Source organism: Microchirus variegatus (genome assembly GCF_963457635.1).
Source record: "Microchirus variegatus genome assembly, chromosome: 1".
Lineage (NCBI taxonomy): Eukaryota > Metazoa > Chordata > Actinopteri > Pleuronectiformes > Soleidae > Microchirus > Microchirus variegatus.
The window spans coordinates 41,662,135-41,684,301 of NC_139802.1; the positions used below are offsets into that span (position 1 = coordinate 41,662,135).

Consider the following 22,167-nt stretch of genomic DNA (forward strand, 5'->3'; position numbering starts at 1 on the left):
TTCAGTGCCAGATGACTGTCAACTATTATATACGGTCAACGGTTGCTACCACGTGATTGGCTAATTAGTTATTTGCTTAACAAATCATGTCCACAGGTGTACCTAATAGTGGCCGTTGAGTGTACTTTATACTTCAAGGGCTTGAAATGAACATGAATCAGCAGTTTCTTTAGTCCAAAATTAACCAAACGGGTCATGACATTTTTATAATATAGGGACACATTTGTCCCTTAGGTCCTGTTAGTGAACCAACCTTCACATGGACACCTCCGTTGTCACAGTGTTGTCCTCACAGTGTTGTCCTCACAGTGTTGTCCTCAGAGTGTTGTCCTCTCTGTGTCCTTGTCACAGTGGGCAGGAGACAGTTTGTGAATTTCGACAGCGCTCAGACCGCCAGCAACGTTCTGGGATGCGAGGGAGAAGACCTGCACACAGCTGTGTTCAAACATCACCTTCGCCAGCTGCTGCAGAGAGCCACCACAGGGGGCAGTAGAGAGCGGAGCCCCGCTGAGGATGAAGGTGAGACGCGCGCTCATGGAAGACGGTGTATGTGGGCTTGCATTTATACTGCCGTGGTGCAAGAAAACATTGATTCGGTTACTGACAACTACGACGAGCATGTTTTCTGTCCTGCCCTGCAAACGTCATTGGTTGTCGGTCTATCCAGAGGCATTTTGATCTACGTCAAACGTTAGCCACGCCTCACGGAAGTGACTGTACCCTTTGAAACCATACCCAATCTCAGTGTTAGCCAGGCTAACAAGCAGTGAAAAGCAATCACGTCTGTAAACATGTAAACGTTTATTGTCAATGAAATACTATTAAATCCATGTCTTTGGTCTCTGCAGGTCCCAGGTTGACTGCTCTTCAGTGTGTTGAAGGAATGGCCGCAGGGCTCTATGAAGAACTCTTCACTACTATAGTCTCACTCATCAACAGGTACTGTAGACGTTAGACGTCAACCAATGGTGGACCTTTAAAGGCCAATAAAGTAAAGATAGTTTCACACATGAAAAGCTGAGAGCACATTTAACCCTATATACTACTACACACTGCTAACACAGTACATTTAAACACTAATTTAAGAAAACAAATGATGCAGCAGTCTTGTCCATTATTTATTGAAATGTTCTTTAGTGTCTGATTATATAGGCACGCTACTTTATTTAGATCATCTTACCTGCCTATTACATTCTGTATATACATATGACACGTTTACATATGTACATATGATGTGTTTCGTGCTGTTGCCCACAGGGCTCTGAGTGGTCAGCAGCTGACGTTAGCCTCCGTGATGTTGGTGGACACACCGGGCACGAGGAACCCGCGACACTCAGCAGAGGAGCGAGCGGCCGGTTGGTCTGAGTTCTGCCACAACTACCTGCAGGAGAGGCTGCTGCAGCAATACCACACGCACACCTTTAGACACACACTGGAGAGATACACACAGGTGAAGTGACACTCGTGGTCATTTTTATAGTCTGATCTATGATTTGATCTATGATGAACAAACAATCAACTAAGAATTGATCGAACTTGTGATCATATTCATGATCCTAACTTTCAACTGTCAACTCATAACTAATAAGTTGATGACACAATCGACAGGTATCTCGTTTTAATGATGGTTAATAACACTGCAAAAATATTATTTATGGTTGTTGTGGAAATTCTCTGCTGCTTCTTCTGTTGGTGAAGAATGAAATAGAGAATTCTGCTGAAGAAAAGACCCAGAGCATGGAGAGAGCTTTCACATTTGTCTGTTGAAGGGGTCTGCCCCTCCAGGCCGTGCTTTCACACCCATTTGTTTACTGCAGGTATCGGGGCCGACCCCCCGCAGAGTTATCCTGCAGGATGTTGTAGTTAGGTGCAGGTTGAGTCTAGACACCCTCGATCAATTTGAATACACAAAAGGAGCTGATATCTTGTGTTAGGAAAGGCTCTAGCTCTGAGACCAAGAAACTGAATTTGCCATTACATGGTCAACAGGCACTTTTGTATAGGGTTATGGTTAGAAACACTTGAAGCACAACTTATAGTCTTCACTCATATTTAATCTGTTCACAGCTCCTCATATTATGTGTTGTCTGTTACAGGAGCAGATCCCCATGGATTTTGAGTGTCCGGAGAATAGTCCAGCTGAGGTCGTGTCCTCCATCGACCAGGCGCCTCCTCAAGTACGCTTCACTAACACGGACTACACAGAACACACAGCACACAACACATGGGAATGACACAAATCTATGTTTAACTGTACATTCAGTTTTGTGAGGTCTAATATATATTTTTTTTTTTGTGCATGTGTGTTTACATTTAAAGGTCCGGGCAGCAGATGGAGACCCTAGAGGTCTGTTATGGGTTCTGGATGAGGAGATGGTGACACCTGCCTCCAGTGAGAACAGAGCCTTGGAGAGAGTCAGCCAGTATTACAGCAATTCTGGTAAAAAAATAAAATAAATGCATGGATAATTGCAGTATCTATCCCCGTGTGAGTGTGTCAATTGTGTAATTATCATTGAATATCATGAATATGTATGTCCCCACAGTGCGCCAGTGTGAGCAGCCACTGCAGTGTGAGGTGAACCACATGATGGGCTGTGACCCGGTCCGCTACGACCTGACTGGATGGTTCGGTCTGAACCAGAACAACCCATCTGCTCTCAACGCCATCTGTTTGCTGCAAAACTCCACCATGTCAGTTTGTGCAGAGACCCGGGACGAAACGTCCACACACAAACAACATATCTTCTAATTGGCTTCTCGTCCCTGGGAAGTTCTCGTGACATCAGGTCTCATTATATATCTTTTTCTCCACAGCGGTGAGGTGAAAGCCATGTTTACGCCCCGAATCTCCGTGCCCCCTCTGTGCCGGGGTCTGGGCGGGTTGGAGGGCGGCAGTCAGCGTTCTCTGCAGAGGAACGGCATGATTCGAAAGACGTTCAGCGGGGGAATGGCAGCCATACGCAGGCACTCCCAGTGCATCGCAGTGAAACTACAGGCCGTAAGTGTACCAACACACAAATATTGTGATACTGGAAGCTGTGTTTTTTTTTTCCTCACCTTTTTGTCCAAACCCTGTAGGACGCTCTACTGAACCTGATTCGTCGAGCTCGGCCAGTGTTCCTGCAGTGTGTCAGCGCCAAGGCAGACAGTGGAAGTTTTGATGTCCCGTCGCTGAGGATCCAGCTGCACTCCACACACATCCTGCAGGCTCTGCAGCTCTATCGCACAGGTCCATACACACCTGCTGAAATTGACCAATGGTTTAAAATAGTGTCTCCGCAAATAAAAGTGCTAAGTGGAACCATATAAAGTTCTTCGGCTTGTCCTCATAGGAGAACCCTTTATGACTCCAGGTAGGACCTTTTTATAAAGGTTCCAGCTGGAGCCCTTTTGGAGGGTTCCACCAAGAACACTTTTAAAACCCTTTATTCAGGACAGGTTTTAAAGGGTTCTCTGGATCAAAATGGTTCTCACTGGAACCATTAGTGTTACCAAGAACACCAAGAAAGGGTTTTTTCAGAAGCAAATGGTTCCAGGTAGAACCTCAGCCCTTGTACATTCTAAAGAAATAAAAGTGCTAAGTCGAACCATATACGGTTCTTCAGCTTGCTCTCATAGGAGAACCCTTTTAGGCTCCAGGTAGAACCTTTTTATAAAGGTTCCACCTGAAACCCTTGTGGAGGGTTCCACCAAGAACCCTTTTAAAACCCTTTATTCAGGACAGGGGTTTTAAAGGGTTCTCTGGATCAAAATGGTTCTTACTGGAACCATTAGTGTTACTAAGAACCCTTGGAAAACCCTTTCTTCGGGGAAAGGGTTTTTCAGAAGCAAAAGGTTCCAGGTAGAACCTCAGCCCTTGTAGAAGAACCCTGCAGATGTTCTCTATGGACCTGTGGTGCAGTAAATAAGGCAGGAAGTGGTTAAATAATCCCTTCCTTGTGTCCCTGCTGGTAAATTGTTTGGTCAAAAGGTTTTTAGGAAATAATTCACATGGATAAAATGTGTCTCTAAAACCTGCTTCTGCTTCTTTTCCCCCAGGTTTTCCAGATCATATGACTCTGAGTGACTTCCGCTGTCATTTCCAGGCCTTGTCTCCTCCGATTATGAAACGTTACGCCTCGATGTTTGTCAGTCATGATGAGCGAAAGGTCAGACGACAGCTTGAGACTAAGTCTAAGTGATCTTCTCCTCGATAATAAATCAATGATAAATAAATTAATCTCTGATGTCTCAGGCCGTGGAGGAGTTGCTGGTCGAGTTGGATCTGGATAAAAAGGGCATTGTCGTCGGTGTCAGCAGGGTGAGGACATGTTTTAACACTTTCTAATGAAGACTGTGGTGCATGAGTCCTGCTGATGAACACATGGATGATCTTCTCCCTGTCTCAGGTGTTCATGAAGCGAGGTGTGCTGCGTTTTCTGGAGGTGCAGAGGGACCAGCAGGTCACCAGCTGGTTGTTGTATCTACAGGCCTCCTGTAACGGACACTTGGCCCGTCAGAAGTACCGCAAACTCAAGGTTAGCGTCCCTGTATATGCTCGGCCGAGTGACTAAACTAAACTAAAACTGCTGCAGCCTTTTTCAGGTGTCACTCTCTTTGAAGGTCAGGCCTGCTCTTATTACTTCGAGTACCTTCTCGTCGACCATCTCCTTTTTCCTCCCGGTATGCGATTTCTTTACTACACGCTGCCATCGTCCGGACTTCCACGCTGCTTTTTGTTCCTAGCGGCCATGAAGTGTTCTTCAACCTTGATGGCTTGAGTACTTTGTGGTCACCTCCACTTCTTTGAAGAAATCTGGATGCACACCACTCACGGTCTTGCCCAAGGGTCCGTCCCACAGCACCAGACCGTAGCCAGACCTTTGCGGTCCTTGCAGAGCTAATGGGCCTTCACGAGTACTGATCAGTAGATCGATCTTCTCTGGGCGGGGGCCAGTTCTCCCGGCTTATCGTCTGGGAAACTGCTCCAGACTCTCCGATGTCACCACATGATCCACTTTGGATGGTGTCCAACACGTAGCAGTTCATCTGGTGGAGCTTCAAGGTCCCTTTGTAAGGTCCACACCCTTATGGTCACAAGATACCTGGTTCACCGGTCAGTCCGAGTCTTTCCACAGCTTGGTGCGTGATGTAATTAGTGTCCGAGGCGAGATCGACCAAGGCTCTCCTCTCTTTGTCGTGACAGGCACAAGCATCGAGAGGCTTTGTTCTATCAGTCCTTTGCTGGAACAGCTTCCAACATGATCACTCTCCAACTCTCTCCAGGTGCAGCAGATGGCCGTCAGCTGTCTGCAGAGGAACCTGCGGGCTCTAAGGGGCGTGGCCAAGTGGACCTGGTGGAAACTTTTCTGCCGAGTTCGCCCAATGCTCGATGTCAACATGGACAACGAGAGGCTCAGGATCAAAGAGGTACACACACACGTACACCATTAGTCTACATGATGATGTGTCCTTGGGCAAGGCACTTTCACCAGTTTCTCAGAAATTAGGTTCTGCCACATTAGTACCATGTTTTGGTCAGTGTTTATGCCAGAAAAGGTCCTAAAGAGGTAACAAATACAAGCACATGCTGCGAGCGACAGTTGGACTGTGGTCACAACACATGATTAGATGGTGAATACTGTTAACAAACAATTCGTAGAGCAAATCTTGAGAAATACGCTGCCGCCGTTGCTGTGAGATTATTGTCGTGTGTTTGTCAGGACGAGGTTTCAGCTCTGAGGCGACGGCTGGAGAAATCGGAGAAAGAGAGGAACGAGCTGAGGCAGACTGCAGACATCCTGGAGACCAAGGTCTGTTGAGGTTTTACTTGCTCTAACCTTAACCATAATTACTACTGGCCCAATCCTAACCCCAACAACAACCCGAACCCCAACCCTAACCCTAACCCCTCATCCCTAACCCTACCCAACCTAACCGTAATCATCTTCACCTTAAAATGGAGTCATTTACATTATGGGGACTTGCTTTTCCCCATAATGTGACTGTGTAAACATCAGTAATACATGGGCACGCATACACACACACACACACTGTTTTGGTTTCCATCACCTAAGAGGACATTACATTGACTTACATTCATTTCCCGGAGACTTACTTTAACCTTGACCATTACTAGTCTAACCCTAACCTTAATGACTCGGTGATGCAGTAAATCTACCAGATCATCAAATGTTAGCAATTTTCATTTGACAAATCAAATTTGTTGGATTTCTATATCATTTTCATCAACGTTGTGTGTGATTTTCATTCTGATATTTCCAGTTTATATTAGCATCTACAGTATGATCACCCCCAACAACTCATTTACCCATTTGCTCTTTGGATTACAATAACTTCCGCAGTGATTTTTACTCTCATGCTTTTCTCTCTGTTGCTAAATATCATAAAATTAGTGCAATCAAGATTCATAGACAATTAGTTCTTATAAATTGTTTCCTTGTCCTTTAACCACGACTCTTAGCCTAACCTTAACCATGCTAACCATACAATACCTCTCTGAAGTCCTCATAATGTGACTGATTTAGGTCACGTTTATACTGTGCGATGCATGTGTGTAGGTTACAGCTGTGACTTCCGAGCTAAGTGATGAGCGTTTCCGTGGTGATGCAGTGGGACAAGCTCTGGACGTGGAGAGAGCAGAGAGACTGAGACTCGGCCGTGAGAACAAAGACCTGCAGGTAGACAATAAACTCTTTCCTCGGGGCGTACCGCACTTCCGTTTGACCTCGTGGGAGTCGGTGACTCACCGCACTTTTCCTCCGACGAAACCATCTCGTCGTCTTCTCTGTCAAACGTCTCTTTCTCTTCAAACGTCAGGCTCGTTTAGACCAGTGTAAAGTCACCATGGAAACGCTGGAGAAGCAGCTGGAGGAGGAGAAACAGCGAGCCAAGACGGCCGAGAGTCACCGGGCAGCAGTGACAGGTAAAGAGAGGGCTGGAGACCTCCCCCCCTCCCCAAAAAAAACACCTCAACTCCTGCTCTGTAACAATACACTTTACTCCATATGACCTCAGCCATCACCTCTGACAAAGTCACATCACTCCCCCACACAGACAGTGAGCTGGCCATGCAGCTGGAGTGCTGCCAGACCGAGGTCGAGTTTGTCCGCAGACGTCTCAAGCAGATGGAGGAAAAACTGGAGACGGAGCGACAGACGCGGCAACAGCTCGACGCCAAGGTGAGGCAGGACACCGTGACACGTACGGCAACGCGGGGCAGGAGATGAAATATCTGAAGATAATGACCTTGTGTGTGTGTGTGTGTGTGAAGGTGGCGACGCTGCAGGCCCACCTGGAACAGTCCAGGAGGAGCACGACAGAGCTGAAGCGCCATTGTCGTCGGGTGACCTCTGACCTCCAGGACGCAAGAGTCCTCGCCGACAGCCTGCAGAGCCGCATGCATGAGCTGGAGCGCAAACAGAGGAGGTGTGTGTGTGTGTGTCTTACATGGTCTGTGAGGACAGAATCATGTGTTTTGACTAGAGAGCAAGTTAATGAGCTTTGAATTATGGAGCTTAGCGGCACGAAAACATTAAAGGCACAACAATATGAAACTGAACTCACCAGAAATGATCAGTGTGTAATATGTTGCCTAAATGCTTTACAATGAGTTTCAGTTCATGATCTGATCTTTACTTTCACCCCAAAAAATCATACTATAGTATTATTGTAGTACGTTTTTTGTCAAATTGTAGACGACATACTAATGTATGACTTTTTTTTCAAATTTTGTACGACTTTTTGGTCAAATTTTGGATAAAAATTGTTGACAATTTTTTTGTCAAATTTTTTGTCAAATTTTTTTGACAATTTTGAATTGTCAGATTTTGGACGACATAGTATAGTATGTCGTTTTTGTCAAATTTTGGACCAAATTTTTTTTTCAAAAAAATGTCACATTTTGGACAACATAGTATAGTATGACGTGCAACATAGTATAGTATGACTTTTTGTCAAGTTTTGGACCAAAAAAAAGTTTTTCAAAAAATTGTCAGATTTTGGACGACATAGTATAGTATGACGTTTTTGTCAAGTTTTGGACCAAAACATTTTTCTCAAAAAAATTGTCAGATTTTTGACGACATAGTACAGTATGACGTACTACATAGTATAGTATGTCGTTTTTGTCAAATTTTGGACCAAATTTTGGACCAAATGTTTTTTTCAAAAAATTTTCACATTTTGGACGACATAATATAGTATGACGTACTACATAGTATAGTATGACGTTTTTTTTCAAGTTTTGTCAAAAAATGTTTACCTTTTTTTGACCAGATTTGGACGACAATTTTTTTTGTCAACACATACTATAGTATGACTTTTTCACAATTTGGACAACAAATGTTTGTCACAATTTGGACGACATACTATAGTATGACTTTTTGGTCAAATTTTGGATCCAAAATGTTGACAATTTTTTCTGTCAAAATTTGTATGACATACTAATGTATGACTTTATTTTTCACATTTTGGACAAAAGATTTGGACCAACGTATTTTTGGTGGAGGTCAACAACAAACTTCTTGCTGCAAAGGCAAAAGTGTTAATCACTACACCGACCGTGTGAATTCATGTCTGCTGGTAATTGGTGACTTCACCCGGCAGGATCGTCATGACGTTGAGAGTCGAAAACCCCAGCTTTGCGTGGCATCAGCATTACAGTGCAAGTGCCTGGTCAAGATCCACCAGTTCTGTTGTGCTTTTCCTATTCCATGTGCCATAGTTATTCCTGCTTCTTCTGCTTCTCTGTGTGTTCAGGTTTGACAGCGAGTTGACTCAGGCTCTGGAGGAAGCTGATAATGAGCGAGAGCAAAAGGACAAAGCCTTCCAGGAAAACACATCTCTGGGGTCTGAGATATACACTCTGCGCCGCAACCTGCAGGTGTGTTTGTATTTATCTGTATCTGTCTGACACTGGTTGAAAACTGCTGGATTGGATAGTAGACGGATAAAAATTCAAGATCAGATACAATCCAAATATCACATGCTTCACATTGGAGCTTCAGGACTATGGCTGTGGTTTGTGGGTTTGTTTCCCCCTTGAACATATAGTATATATACGTACAGTTATTAGAATCTTCGTTTTGGTCTTCTGTTACTTTATGTACTTGTGTGTGTGAGCAGGAGAGCCAGTCAGAGGTGTCTCGTCTGCAGAAGCAGAAAGAGGAGCTGTGCGCCCAGATCCGGGACCTCAGTCTGCCCGTCGATCTGGCCTCAGAGTCACTCCCTGACCTCAAGAAACAGCTCAGACTCCTGGAGAGCCAGGCCACTGAGAGGGCGGAGGAGATCACCCAGCTCTCCGCCAAGATACAACAGCAGCACCAGGTGCAAATCAGTGTCCGCGCACTCATCCAGACGTACGTCACATCACCCAGCACCGCCTTTTTCTCACCTCATTCCCTTTATCTCTGCTAGATCCACATGAGGTTTGAGGTGGAGATGGAGAGGACGAAGCAGATCCATCAGAAGGAGCTGGAGGACATAAACGAGGAGTTAGAGGATGTGCACAAGTCGTCTCAGAGGCGGGTGAGTTCATTCGTAACTTACCTCAGCACAGGACGCTGGTGATAACCTAAAGTCAAAGGGGACATATTATGCAAAATCAACCTTTTAAACATTTAAATCCTTATATTTGAGACTCTGGAGGCTCTATCAGTCGGCAAAGTGTGGAAAAAGATGACTCACTCCTGTTTTTGTGGTCCTCCTCAGTCTAAGGGACGTCACAATGTGGAAAATTCCTGGTTGCGAGGACAACGGTATCCAAAAACCGCAAAGTCTGCGAAATGTTCTATTCTTGGCTCCACAGTGCAGCACAGAGTTCTACACAAACTTCCAGCCTCAGAGGATTTATCTGTCCAGTGGATACATGTTATATATGACGGCAATGTGCCTGCAAGCCCCTGAAAATGATCACTTTTCCAAATGCTAACTGCTGTTAGCTCCCAGTAGCCTCTGTGGATGATGTCATTTCCTGTCCCTTAAGTTTCGTTTTACTTTTTTTTAAGGTGGACCTAAAGAGATACTACTAAACAGAGCATTCTGAACAGGGCTGTTTTGGCAGGGTGATTGAACTGCTGTGGTGCTTCATCCTTATGGTATTATGACACTAGAGTGTCTTTAGTCTCCTTGACGTTAACGAGTACAACGTTTAAAAATCACCAAACTGTGGTGGAGGAGTTGTGCATGTGATGATGGAGGTCTGTTATTTTTATTCTCTTCCACAGACGCTGTTTTAATGCCTGTCATTTTGCATTTGTGCTGCAGGGAAGATTTCCTGTCAGTGACAATAAAAACCCGTTCTGACTGCTCGTTCAACTTTTGTTGTTGTTGTTGTTGATGATGTTGATGATGTTGTTGTTGTGCATGTGTGTGTGTGTGTGTGTGTGTGTGCAGCTGAGGCAGTTGGAGATGCAGTTAGAGCAGGAGTATGAAGAGAAGCAGATGGTGATTCATGAGAAGCACGACTTGGAGGGACTCATTGCGACTCTGTGCGACCAGGTACACACACACACACACACACACACACACACACACACACACACACACACACACATATGAACCGTATCTATATTGATATTGATTTTTTTGGCTATTGTAATATGCGTTGTTTCATGGTGATGAGTTTATAGGGCCCCTTAGGCCATATGTCTTGACAGGCCCCTCAGTCAAATACTGAAGGTTTGAACGTTATTTTCCCACTGGTTCATTATCCATTGACTTTAGTTCAGTGCTGGATTTCCATCGATGTATAGATGAACAAGTACCTGTATTTTATGGAGTAATCAGCGTGAGCTCTCGCATTCCTGCAGGTGGGACACCGAGACTTTGACGTGGAGAAGAAACTGAGGCGAGACCTGAAGAGGACTCACGCTCTGCTGGCCGACACCCAGCTGCTCCTAGCCACCGTCGACAGCTCGGGACAGAATTTGCCCAACGGCAGTAAGGAGCAGATAGAGCGCCTACACTGTCAGGTACACACACACACACACACACGTAGTTTATACCACACAGGTTTCACTGGTTCACTCCTGGTTTCCTGTGATAAATTCTTCAATCCTTTCCCGTCTCCAATTAGCTGGAGGAGAGCGAAGCGAGACGTCTCGAGGCCGTGAGCATTCAGGAGGCCGTGTCCCAGGAGCTGGACAACACTCAGAATGAACTGGAGAACATCTGCAAACAGAAGAGTGTGGTGAGTGAAGACGTGATGTATGTCCCCCTCAAATATTCAGTGGACAGGTCACCAGGCCATTGCTTATGGCAAATACATTCAATTACATTAACTTCCACTTAACTCATCACAGACCCAATGGCCTTCTATACCTTCTTCACAAAATCTTGATCGCAAAAAACATCCACTACTGATTATCATTTTTTAATAACATTTGAGATGAAACTAATATATCATGGGTAATTGTTTGACTTTAATGCTTTTTGAAAGCTCCGGCTCCCAAGGTGTCCACTTTACTGGAATAGAGGAGACCGAGGTAAGTGGAGCTGTTGCTAGGAAACCATAAAAAAACCAGCAAATATTTAGGAGAAAGACATAATTTCATGGAGTCTGTGAAGGTAAGAGCCCCATGGGTTACGTGGTTAGACATTTATGCTCACTGTCAAAGTGCATCAGGGCAAATGGATAATTTTACTGATTTTCAAAAGTTTGTTAAATTATTCCTTAAGAGGTTTGCAAATATTTTCAACGGATCCTTGTTCAGGGCTATGCCGACTATTATGATGGTGAATTTCAAGTCATTCCGAGATACTTTTTGTTTTTCAGACTAAAGTCAGCTCACTGTCAAAGTGCATTAGAGCAAATGGATAATTTCCTGAATTTGAAAAATTAGTTAAAATTATTCCTTAAGAGGTTTGCAAATATTTGCAACGGATCCTTGTTCAGGTCGATGCCGACTATTATGATGGTGAATTTCAAGTCATTCCGAGATACTTTTTGTTTTTTTGAAGAAAGTCAACTCACTGTCAAAGTGCATCAGAGCAAATTGATCATTTCCTTCAATTAAAAAATTTGTTAAAAATATTCTTCAAGAAGTTTGCTAATATTTTCATCAGATCCTTGTTCAGGGCGATGCCGACTATTATGATGGTGAATTACAAGTCATTCTGAGATACTTTTTGTTTTTGAGAAGAACGTCAGCTCTCTGTCAAAGTGCATCAGAGCAAATGGATCATTTCCTGAAATAAAAAAAATTGTTAAAAATATTCCTTAAGAGGTTTGCAAATATTTTCAACGGATCCTTGTTCAAGGCGATGGCGACTATGATGATGGTAAATTTCAAGTCATTCCGAGATACTTTTTGTTTTATTGAAGAAAGTCAGCTCTCTGTCAAAGAGCATCAGAGCAAATGGATAATTTCCTGATTTTCAAAAATTCTTTAAAAATATTCCTTAAGAGGTTTGCAAATATTTTCAACGGATCCTTGTTCAGGGCGATGCCGACTATTATGATGGTAAATTTCAAGTCATTCTGAGATACTTTTTGTTTTTGAGAAGAAAGTCAGCTCACTGTCAAAGTGCATCAGGGCAAATGGATCATTTCCTGAAATTCAAAAATTTGTTAAAATTATTCCTTAAGAGATTTGCAAATATTTTCAACGGATCCTTGTTCAGGGCGATGTTGACTATTATGATGGTGAATTTCAAGTCATTCCGAGATAGTTTTTGTTTTTTTGAAGAAAGTCAGCTCACTGTCAAAGTGCATCAGGGCAAATTGATCATTTCCTGAATTTCAAAAATGCATTTAAAATTATTCCTTAAGACATGGTTAGACATTTATGTGTCACTCATGAAAGTGAATTAAGCCAATCCTAATTTTACATTATACATCAGCGAAAATTAAAATTACTCCAAAAAACTTGAAAATCAAAGATGCACACCATCAACCCATATCCAAAATCTTAGGGCAATCTGACTAACAGTCAACAATAGCTTTGATGATCCAGATAAGAAAAACCTACCCCCGGTCTCCCCAACTATAATGTAAACAACAACATCAACACCTTTTATCCCCTCTTTTTTTTTTTTACGTTTGAACAAACTGGAGTTGTGAAAGTGATGGTTTTATATCTATATCTTATATCTCAGGTAGATGAGCAGTTAGCCCTGCTCCAGCATGAGAAGGTGGACCTGCTGAAGAGGCTGGAGGAAGACCAGGAGGACCTCAATGAACTCATGAAGAAGCACAAAGCGCTCATTGCACAGGTTGTGCATCAGGACAGCATTCACAGTTTTGTCTCTCTGCCTGTGTCAATCACTGATCGATCTCTCTGTCTCTCTCTCTATCTATCGCTCTTGTTCCTGATTAGTCGTCCAATGACATCTCTCAGATCAGAGAGCTGCAAGCTGAACTGGAGGAGATGAAGAAACACAGACACGTTCTGCAGGAAGAGGTTTGTCAGGCAGTCACAAAGAAAATGCAAATTAAATCTCCCGTTGAACCAGGAGAATATCAGATTGTTGTAATTTAAGGGTGTTTGACATATTTAGGCATGGTCGACACAACACTCCCCAACGGACAGTAGAACAACTGGGCTCTGTTTTCATATGTTGACTAACCAACGTTGTCCCTTGAAGATCAAAATCACCGTGACTGGCTCTTTAACTCCAGCCAATTGGACATTATCCCAGACATTCTCAAGGATACGCCATTTGCATGTAGTAAACACAGTGGGGGATTATCTGGGTGACACGTGTTCACTGTCAATTCTGTTGCTTTCTCACAGGATTAAACTCAAGACATTGCTGATTAGAGCACGCACCCTATCTCTGTCCAAAACGAATGTGAAAAACGCCATATAGAAGGCCCAATGTAAAAGAAAAAAAGTTATATTTTTAATATTTTCAGTCATTTACCGTGCCGTGTCTCTTGTACTGAAGCATAACACAGCATCAGGGCTGTTGCACTTATGCACTGCTAAGAATAATCAAAATATACAGTTAGCAGAACAGAACTAAGGCTACGTTTACACTAGCTGGATATTTTTTTTAAAACTGATTTTTTTCTTCCCTCCGTTTCCAAATGTAAAAAGGTCGCATTTTTGGAGCGTAGATTGCCCAAAACTCTGTTTTTTCCGTTTTTACGCGAAAAACAGAGTTTCCCAAAATCTCCACTTTTGCTGGAGTTTTTAGAAATAGTCGTTTTCAGAGGCGAAATTGCCGTTTGTGTGTAAACGAAAGGCGCAAACGCAAAGGAAAGTCATTTTTAAAGATACCCGTGCTAGTGTAAACGTAGCCTAAAACACATATTCTTTGTTGTTGCCGTTATCCTGGTTCTTCTACGTCCACGCAGTGTGCTGCATGTAACTACATGCTTACATTACCCACTCCTTCAAAAAAAAATCACGCACTATCCCTTTAATTTTTTCTGCGACAAATCTCTCAGGATCTCTCAACGCAAGCTTCAGGTGGAGAGCAGACATCATCTCTCTCTGCAAATGTTTGCGCCTCACTTTTCTCCCCTTCTCATGCAACAGCTCCAGCAGTCAGTGTCAAGGTTGCAGTTCCTGGAGTCCTCCACTGTGGGGCGCAGCATTGTCAGTAAACAGGAGGCACGTGTATGTGACCTGGAGAATAAACTGGAGTTTCAGAGAGGCCAGGTCAAGAGATTCGAGGTGAGGGGATTTAATTTCCTCTTCAGCACGTAGCCATAATTACCGACGTGTATCATGCTCTCTCATCATGCTGCTGCACGGCCTCACTCCTGCAATGCGTCCCGCTCAGGTGCTGGTGTTGCGTTTAAGGGACAGCGTGGTTCGTCTGGGAGAGGAGCTGGAGCAGAGCGCCCAGGCCGAGGCTCGGGAGAGGGAGAACGCTCGCTACTACCAGCAGCGCCTGCAGGACATGAGGCTGGAGATGGATGAGCTGACCCAGAGAGAGCAAGACAGCGGTCGCAGACGCATGGAGCTGGTAAAAAAAACACACACACACACAAACCACTGTTCTACTCACAACAGTATTTTTGTACCATAAATAACAAAAACAAGTGGTACCTCTCCACTGATACGACCTGCTGTCCTTCACACATACTTAGGTGTTTCTATCTTGCGTTGGGCTCTAGGCCCCTAATCTCCAATGAAGGTCAATCTTAACGCTTCATACCAAGACATTTTGGACAACGCTATGCTTCCAACTTTGCGGCAACAGCTTGATTCAAACATGACTGTGTTCCCAGTGCACGAAGCAAGGACTATAAAGACACGGTTTGACTTTGAGTTGGTGTGAAAGAACTCGACTCAACTCCACACAGAGCCCTGACCTAGACCTCAATGAGGTCAGCCAGCCCTGACCTCATAAATCAGTTCAGTTCCGTGAATGCAGTGGTCGTAGGAGCTTCACAGCAACAGCCAGCAACAGTGATACGTGTCCTGGGCTTCCCGCGATGAGTCGCGCCGTGCTCAGGCCAGGCCAGTCCACCCCTTGACGTTATCCAGCCACGTCTTCTTTGGCCTCCTTCCTCGTTTTCCTCCCTCCGGCTAACGTACCTTGCAGAATGGTCTTAGCAAGACAGTTGTATATCGGCAAATGTGCCCGAACCAGTTCAGCTTCCGCCGCTTGACCGTCGACTTGCACCGACTTGTTGGTCCTCTTGTTGCAGGTAGGAGATGCCCGGGATCTTCCGCAGGCATTTCAATTCAAAGGCTTCTGTGCGGCGCTCTGTTTTTCGGCCGTTGTGGTCCAGCTTTCGCAGCCATAGAGGAAGATGGAGACGACGAGTGATTTGTAGAGTTTGATCTCCAAACACGTCAAAATCTTGAGGAAGTGTGGAAGATGTGTGTTGTAGCTGCACAATATCCATATTAAAGTAAAGTACATGTATTTGAATATGTCATTACAGTCCTTGTTATGGTGTAGTGGTCAGGTGCGCGAATGCTTTTGTCCATATAGTGTATGTACGAATCCTGTTTCCAGAAAATGTTGGATGCTTCCTCTAAATGCGTTTCAAATCAAACGAAAAGTTGGAAAAGATACTTCACTTAAAAGGAATTATAATAACATACATTATATGTGAACGATGCACGTGTGAGCGAACGGGTGAACTGTGCGAAGTACTTTGAACGATTATCAAGGCTTGACAAGTGTTATATAAATAGAGACCGTTTAGCAAATCCTTGAATAAAATTAAATCATTCATTGATATAAGTCGGCAATAGAACCAGGTTTTAATAACACAGCTACTGTAGATGGTGGTGCTGAGGCGGGCCGGGGGGTGGAGGACAGTGAGGTGGATGGAGGAGGAGGAGGAGGAGGAGGCAGTGTGGAGGAGATTAGACCATAGTGAGGGAGTCCGTAAAGGGAGGGAATTGCAATAATCTCGATGGGGTTGTGACATGGCTATGAATAAGAAAAGGAGTGATGTGGGGGTGAGGGAGTGACGCAGACGATTAATGTTGCGTAGATGGAAATAAGCAGACGGGCTAATATTGTTGACGTGGAATGATAATGAGCTATCAAGGATGACGCCAAGACTCTTAACCTGGGGGGTGGAGCTGTCAATTGAGAGGGATAAACTGTCTACTTTGGATATTAGTAGTTTTGCTTCCAACGAGGAGGATTTCAGTGTTTCGTCATTGATGAGTTTAAGGAAGTTTGAGTCATGGATCATGGAATTTGTTTTTCTGGGGGAGATAGAGCTGGGTGTCATCCACGAAGGTAGGTGATGAAAAGAAGAAGAGGGACCAGGATTGAGCCCTGGGGCAGACCCGATGTGACGGGATCTGAAAGACCGGTGAACTGAGAGATACGAACCAGTCAAGGGGGCGACGTGAGCGATGCCAATGTCTGTGGAGATAATTGCAGGAAAAGTTCATCTCATCTCATCGGCAGTTACCTGCAAAAGCGCAATTTACCTGAGCGCCACTAAGGCCGCTAAATATAAACCTCAAACGGCAATTATTTATGTGTGCGCTGTTCCTCCAGGCTACGATTAAAACTGCGGCGGTGCTTCCACAACAGTCACTTTTACTGCTGTTCTCATTAGCACCAAAACAACATATGGCGTTAATGAGAAAACATCACTTTCACTACTGATCAAACTTTGTTTTATCATGATAGCATTAGCAGCAGCAGGAGGAGGAGGATAAACACACAAGTAGACTTCTTTTCTTTAATAAGGTTATAGTTCTGATACGTGTTAAAGGGATAGTTTGTTTGAATAAAAGCTCACCTTCTGCACAAGTCTGCAATATCTTAAAAATCAGATATTGTAGACTCAGGTCAGTGTCCTAACCCTGACCCATCTGGAGCATTTTGGTATCGGCTCAGCTCACTTGAAACCTCGACTGAAGTGATAACAGTGTGTGTTTATTTTAGTTTAATTTTCGTGTTTATCTTGACAATAATATATATATAAAAGGTCTCTCAAAACGCAAATTACACAGCACACACATGGCAATGGTGATATGAAATCCAAACGATCTCCAACGATAATCAGTTCTTCTTCCTGTTCTGGGTCCGTGTACTTGACGGTCAACGGAGAAAATAAAACCAAAATTGCAAAAGGAGCCGTTTCCCCGACAAAATAATCTATTCAATTACCATTTGTTGTTACCTGGAAACTATCATTATGATCCTGTTGCACTGTACCCAGAAGTCAGGACATTCGCCTGCAGTATAAACGTGTCTTTACACCAATTTACTAGTATTTTAGCTAGTAAACTTTTAATAGTTTTACAATTCACAAATATCTGAAATAATCAACTGCAGCTGGTTTTTTGGATTAGCATGTAAAGGTGTATTTAGATTACATGCAATACTTTCTGCATCAAGCTAGGCTAAGCAATTGTACGCAACTGATCATTGGTATTTACAAAGCTAACCTTCAGACAACAATCAATCAATTGACACACATACTGTAAACATTATTTTCCTGACTTACGACAAAGGTCAGTCACTACAACTTCTTGGCCCACCCACTCCTTCCCCATACATGTATGGTGCAAAATCTGACCTCCATTTCTGGTGCAAGTCAAAGTTCAAATAATTCACTCAGTGCTTGATGCCCTTTTGTGGGACACTTTTGTGCGATTCTACATCTCCCGGGTTCTCCTCCGTTTGTCTTCACGTTTCCTTTTGTACGGAATCCTCGAGAGTTTCACTCTGTTGTGACCCTCTGAGCCGAGGAGAAGAGACGGAGCTTCAATAATTATTCAGTTATTAGCACAAAGCAACACACACACACACATGCGGATGCCCTTTAACAACCTACCAACTGACAACGTGCACACACACACACACACACACACTCCGCACAGTCCACCTCCACCCACCTCCCCCCCGTCCTCGACGTCATCTCTCCCTCATCCTGCTTTCTCTCTCTCTGACTGTGATTAATCTTCATTGTCTCCTCAAGGTTATGTGCACGCACACGCGAACACGCACACAGATGCATGCTTACAGTGTGTGTCACTATGACAACCACTGCACCCTCACCCGTCTCCTCAAAGCCATAACCAATAACTTTGAAAGCCTCTAGCCCGAAGTGTGTTTGTAGTAGACGACGAGGACAAATTTAGCATCAAACCTAATGTCCTTGTGAGGACATTCTGACCTTGTGAGGACATTTTGGATGGTCCTCCTTGCAAATTTAAAGAGCTTTTTTCGAGGGTTAAGACTTTGTTTTGGGGTCCTCGTAAGTTACGGTTATTGGAGGATAGAACATAATGTGTGTGTTTGTGTATGCTGCAGGTATTACTCATGTTATGGGGACCTACATCTGCAGTCACATTATGAGGACTTGTGACTGTAGACAGATGAATTGAGATGCATGTTTGAGATGAGGTTAGGGTTAGGCCAGCGTAATTATGGTTAAAGTAAGTCAGTCTCCAGGAAACGAATATAATGTGCTGTGAAGTTGGTGTGTGTGTGTGTGTGTGTGTGTGTGTGTGTACATGAGAAGAAGCTAAAGAAACGGGATGAATGAATAAATCACTCTATTCTCCCAGCGTCACTGTGCGTCTGTCACAATTCCTATCTAAATAACTGGGGCAGCGTGGCACAAACATCAGCACCACAGGCTGTTTCATAAAACACTGGGCACTCACAGTGTTTGACTGATGAGGTAATATTTGCGAGAGAGCGCGCGCGTGGGTAATTGCTGTGGAGGATTGGACCTCGGGAACGAAAACGCAGACGTGAAGGTGACTCGAGTTTGATGCTTCGTCTTACAATGTTTGTTTACAGGAAATGCAGGTGGAGGAGCTGACCGCCGTCAGGCAGACGTTACAGGCCGACCTGGAGACGTCCATCCGCCGCATCGTGGATCTGCAGGCCGCCCTGGAGGAAGTGGAGTCGAGTGACGAGAGCGACAGCGAAAGGTATTTGACAGCGACGCGCGTGAAGTCGACCTTTTGTTGAAACACTGCACTCGAGCACAAATTGGAGTTTTGTTGCACTATATGTCATAACTCAATGAAGACCTCAGGAGTCATAGTGGTATTTAAAGGGAACATATTATGCAAAATCAACTTTTTTAATCATTTAAATCCTTATATTTGGGACTCTGGAGGTCCTATCAGTCGGCAACGTGTGAGCAAAGATGATTCACTCGTGTTTTTGTGGCTCTCCTCAGTCTAAGTACAGGAGATAAAACACGCGATGTTGACTTCCGTGCTCATTGGGACGTCACAGTGCACTAAATTCCTGGAATTGTCACGTTGTCCGTAAAACACGTGAGAGTGCTGGCGAGGGCAACGGTATCCGAAAACCGGAAGTCCGTGAAAAGTTCTATTCTTGACTCCACAGTGCAGCACAGAGTTCTACACAAACTTCCAGCCTCAGAGGATTTATCTGTTCAGCGGATACGTGTGGTAGAATTATTCCAGACTTCATTGTAAACTTTAGTACCTCCTACAGCCAGAGTTAATAAAACTCACTTCACTCAAGCATGAAGTATTTTAACAGTGTCACCACCACTGAAACTCCATCTTTAACCACTGTGCCTTTTACTCCAGCGTTCAAACGGCTGTGGATTCCCTCAATCGAAAGAAAGACCTGTAAGAACCATATGTGTGTGTGTGTGTGTGAGATTCTGAAAGTATTGGTGTGTGAGCATCATCTCAGAACTTGAATGGCATCATTACACATCTGGGTGGAGTAACTCTTACTAAAAAGTGTAGGAGAACTAATTTCGGCCATTTTTAAAAGATTTGGAGCCACATAACACTGGTCTCTTAATGTGATGTGTGACTGCACACGATCTCCAGATGTCAGTCATTAACTCAGTGGTTGAAATGTTGCTGAAAGTGGCTGTTTTTTGAAAATGATGTCTGCATGGCTGCTTGTAGTAGTCCATGGTATCCACTAGTATATTTTTTTACTCTAGTGTCATCATTTGCATCTTTTCCTGCTTTCCCATCAGCAGTTGAACACAATCCAGACAATTCAAAAGATGAACAACATGTCTCTAAATCCTCACTGTATAGAGGTAGAAGATGGTCCATGCAAAATGCAGGTATCAATTGCAGTTTTTTAAGCGTCAAATATCAAATTAATACCAACTTGGCGAGTCTTACCTCTTGCAGCGACACTTTGCATGACGAGCAGCTAATTTGACGACTTGCTGCACCAGGATATTCCCAGACTGACGCTCAACTGCAGGCATTTCGTTCCCACCTGCGGAGCGTCTGCTCGTCATTTCAAAGTATCACTGGAAATAGTTCTCATCCATACGGAGCACCCCCCCCCCGAAGCGCAAGAGAGTGCAACGACGCTTTGGTTGAACGGTGAAAAGAAACGCAGACATCAGTGTCTGAGATAAAAGCCAGATGAGGTGGCTTGTATTCCTTAAAACATCATAGACTTGTGCTAGTGTAGAATTTATTAGGCGAGTCTGTTTTTGGCAGGGTTCCAGGGTGCAAAGTGAGCATCGACTGTGTATCAGGTCCCCTCCCGAAAATCAATGGAAACCTGTTGCTGCATGGAAAGCAGGAAAATCAAATGAATCATTACAGCTATTGGAGAACGTTTGCTAGCTAGAGAAGGAAAGGGACGTGGTTCCGTTCTTATTACGTTTTTTCTGATGACACTTTGTTCTGCAGCGACTCCGTGTCCAGCGCTGGCTCTGTCGGAACCGAGGATGTCGGAGAGGGCATTCGTCACTGGTTGGGAGTTCCAAGGGGAGGTGGCGCCCGGGCCAGTGGATCTCCCTACAGCAGCCGCCACTCTCTCGCCGACACCATGAGCACCTACAGCTTCCGGTGAGACCAACGTCCCGGGGTCTTTTGCAGATGCAAAGTAAATGTGTAAAAGTTACTACGATACCGGCATGACTAGTAGCGAATATGCACCATCGTGTCCATATTGACCATGAAAAGAAAGTTGAAATGCATAAGTGACCAAAATAGATAAAAACCCAGTAAGTCAGCCATTGGTGGTTGCACTTTACTGTCGACTGTAGCCAGAGACTGCAGCTCATTTTAGATGCTGAGCAGCTTCCTGAATCTCTAATGGTTGCAGGTACAGATTTACTCCTGACTATCTGTCTACCAACACTCTCACAATGATACACCACTCATAATCCCTAATTCAAATGTTTAAAGGAGCTACAACAAATGGCCAATTCATCTTTGAGTTGATCGGAAGAGAATTGGGGCCAATTCCAATTCCTATCTTAACCCTCAAGCTCAACCCTTAATCTTAACTGGCCCTCAAAACCAAGTGTTGAGGGTTATTTTGTCACTTAGAAATGGGACACCCCTTAAATGCAGATACGTCTTCAGACTGTAGGGGGCAGAATAACGCGAAAGCTGCGTCCAGTCTTTCAACTCCAAAAAAGAAGACGAAGAAGAAGAACACATTTACATCACAATTATTTATTACGATCCGTTTGTCAGTCAAGTTATTAGGTTGTCAGTTAGTTATAAGATGATACTCATACAAATACCACAACCACGGACATATTCAGCTGACAGTTACCACACACCACGGCTTATTGAAAAGTAAACCATAGCAAACGATCGCTTGTCCGCACCGGCCGGCTATTGACAGAAGATCGTAAAATAAAAATACGCAACAATGACGTCAGTAATCCATAATATGGGCCTAAACTAAGATAATACAATGGTTTTCATAGTTTTTATATCTCTATTAACAAAGAAAATACTTGATTTGTAGCGTACTCGTTTCGCTGCTTTCGGCACCATCTTTGTTATGTGA

The 22,167-nt window shown here is 44.0% G+C and overlaps 1 protein-coding gene across 1 annotated transcript in view; it reads left to right on the plus strand.

Annotated features, from left to right (window-relative positions):
• The window catches only part of myo18b (myosin XVIIIB), a 37,843-nt gene that overhangs the window by 13,007 nt on the left and 2,669 nt on the right, over positions 1-22,167 (plus strand). The window contains exons 12-41 of the mRNA XM_083886979.1: positions 352-519; positions 849-939; positions 1,258-1,450; positions 2,097-2,177; positions 2,320-2,440; positions 2,547-2,694; positions 2,818-3,001; positions 3,082-3,232; positions 4,042-4,151; positions 4,238-4,303; positions 4,392-4,520; positions 5,269-5,412; positions 5,706-5,795; positions 6,564-6,683; positions 6,823-6,928; positions 7,060-7,184; positions 7,277-7,431; positions 8,764-8,887; positions 9,130-9,330; positions 9,421-9,531; positions 10,399-10,503; positions 10,815-10,976; positions 11,081-11,194; positions 13,102-13,218; positions 13,323-13,406; positions 14,490-14,627; positions 14,737-14,922; positions 19,195-19,328; positions 19,965-20,006; positions 21,051-21,209. Coding sequence (XP_083743105.1) covers positions 352-519; positions 849-939; positions 1,258-1,450; positions 2,097-2,177; positions 2,320-2,440; positions 2,547-2,694; positions 2,818-3,001; positions 3,082-3,232; positions 4,042-4,151; positions 4,238-4,303; positions 4,392-4,520; positions 5,269-5,412; positions 5,706-5,795; positions 6,564-6,683; positions 6,823-6,928; positions 7,060-7,184; positions 7,277-7,431; positions 8,764-8,887; positions 9,130-9,330; positions 9,421-9,531; positions 10,399-10,503; positions 10,815-10,976; positions 11,081-11,194; positions 13,102-13,218; positions 13,323-13,406; positions 14,490-14,627; positions 14,737-14,922; positions 19,195-19,328; positions 19,965-20,006; positions 21,051-21,209 — 3,859 coding nt within the window. The remainder of the gene's footprint in view (positions 1-351; positions 520-848; positions 940-1,257; positions 1,451-2,096; positions 2,178-2,319; positions 2,441-2,546; positions 2,695-2,817; positions 3,002-3,081; positions 3,233-4,041; positions 4,152-4,237; positions 4,304-4,391; positions 4,521-5,268; positions 5,413-5,705; positions 5,796-6,563; positions 6,684-6,822; positions 6,929-7,059; positions 7,185-7,276; positions 7,432-8,763; positions 8,888-9,129; positions 9,331-9,420; positions 9,532-10,398; positions 10,504-10,814; positions 10,977-11,080; positions 11,195-13,101; positions 13,219-13,322; positions 13,407-14,489; positions 14,628-14,736; positions 14,923-19,194; positions 19,329-19,964; positions 20,007-21,050; positions 21,210-22,167) is intronic.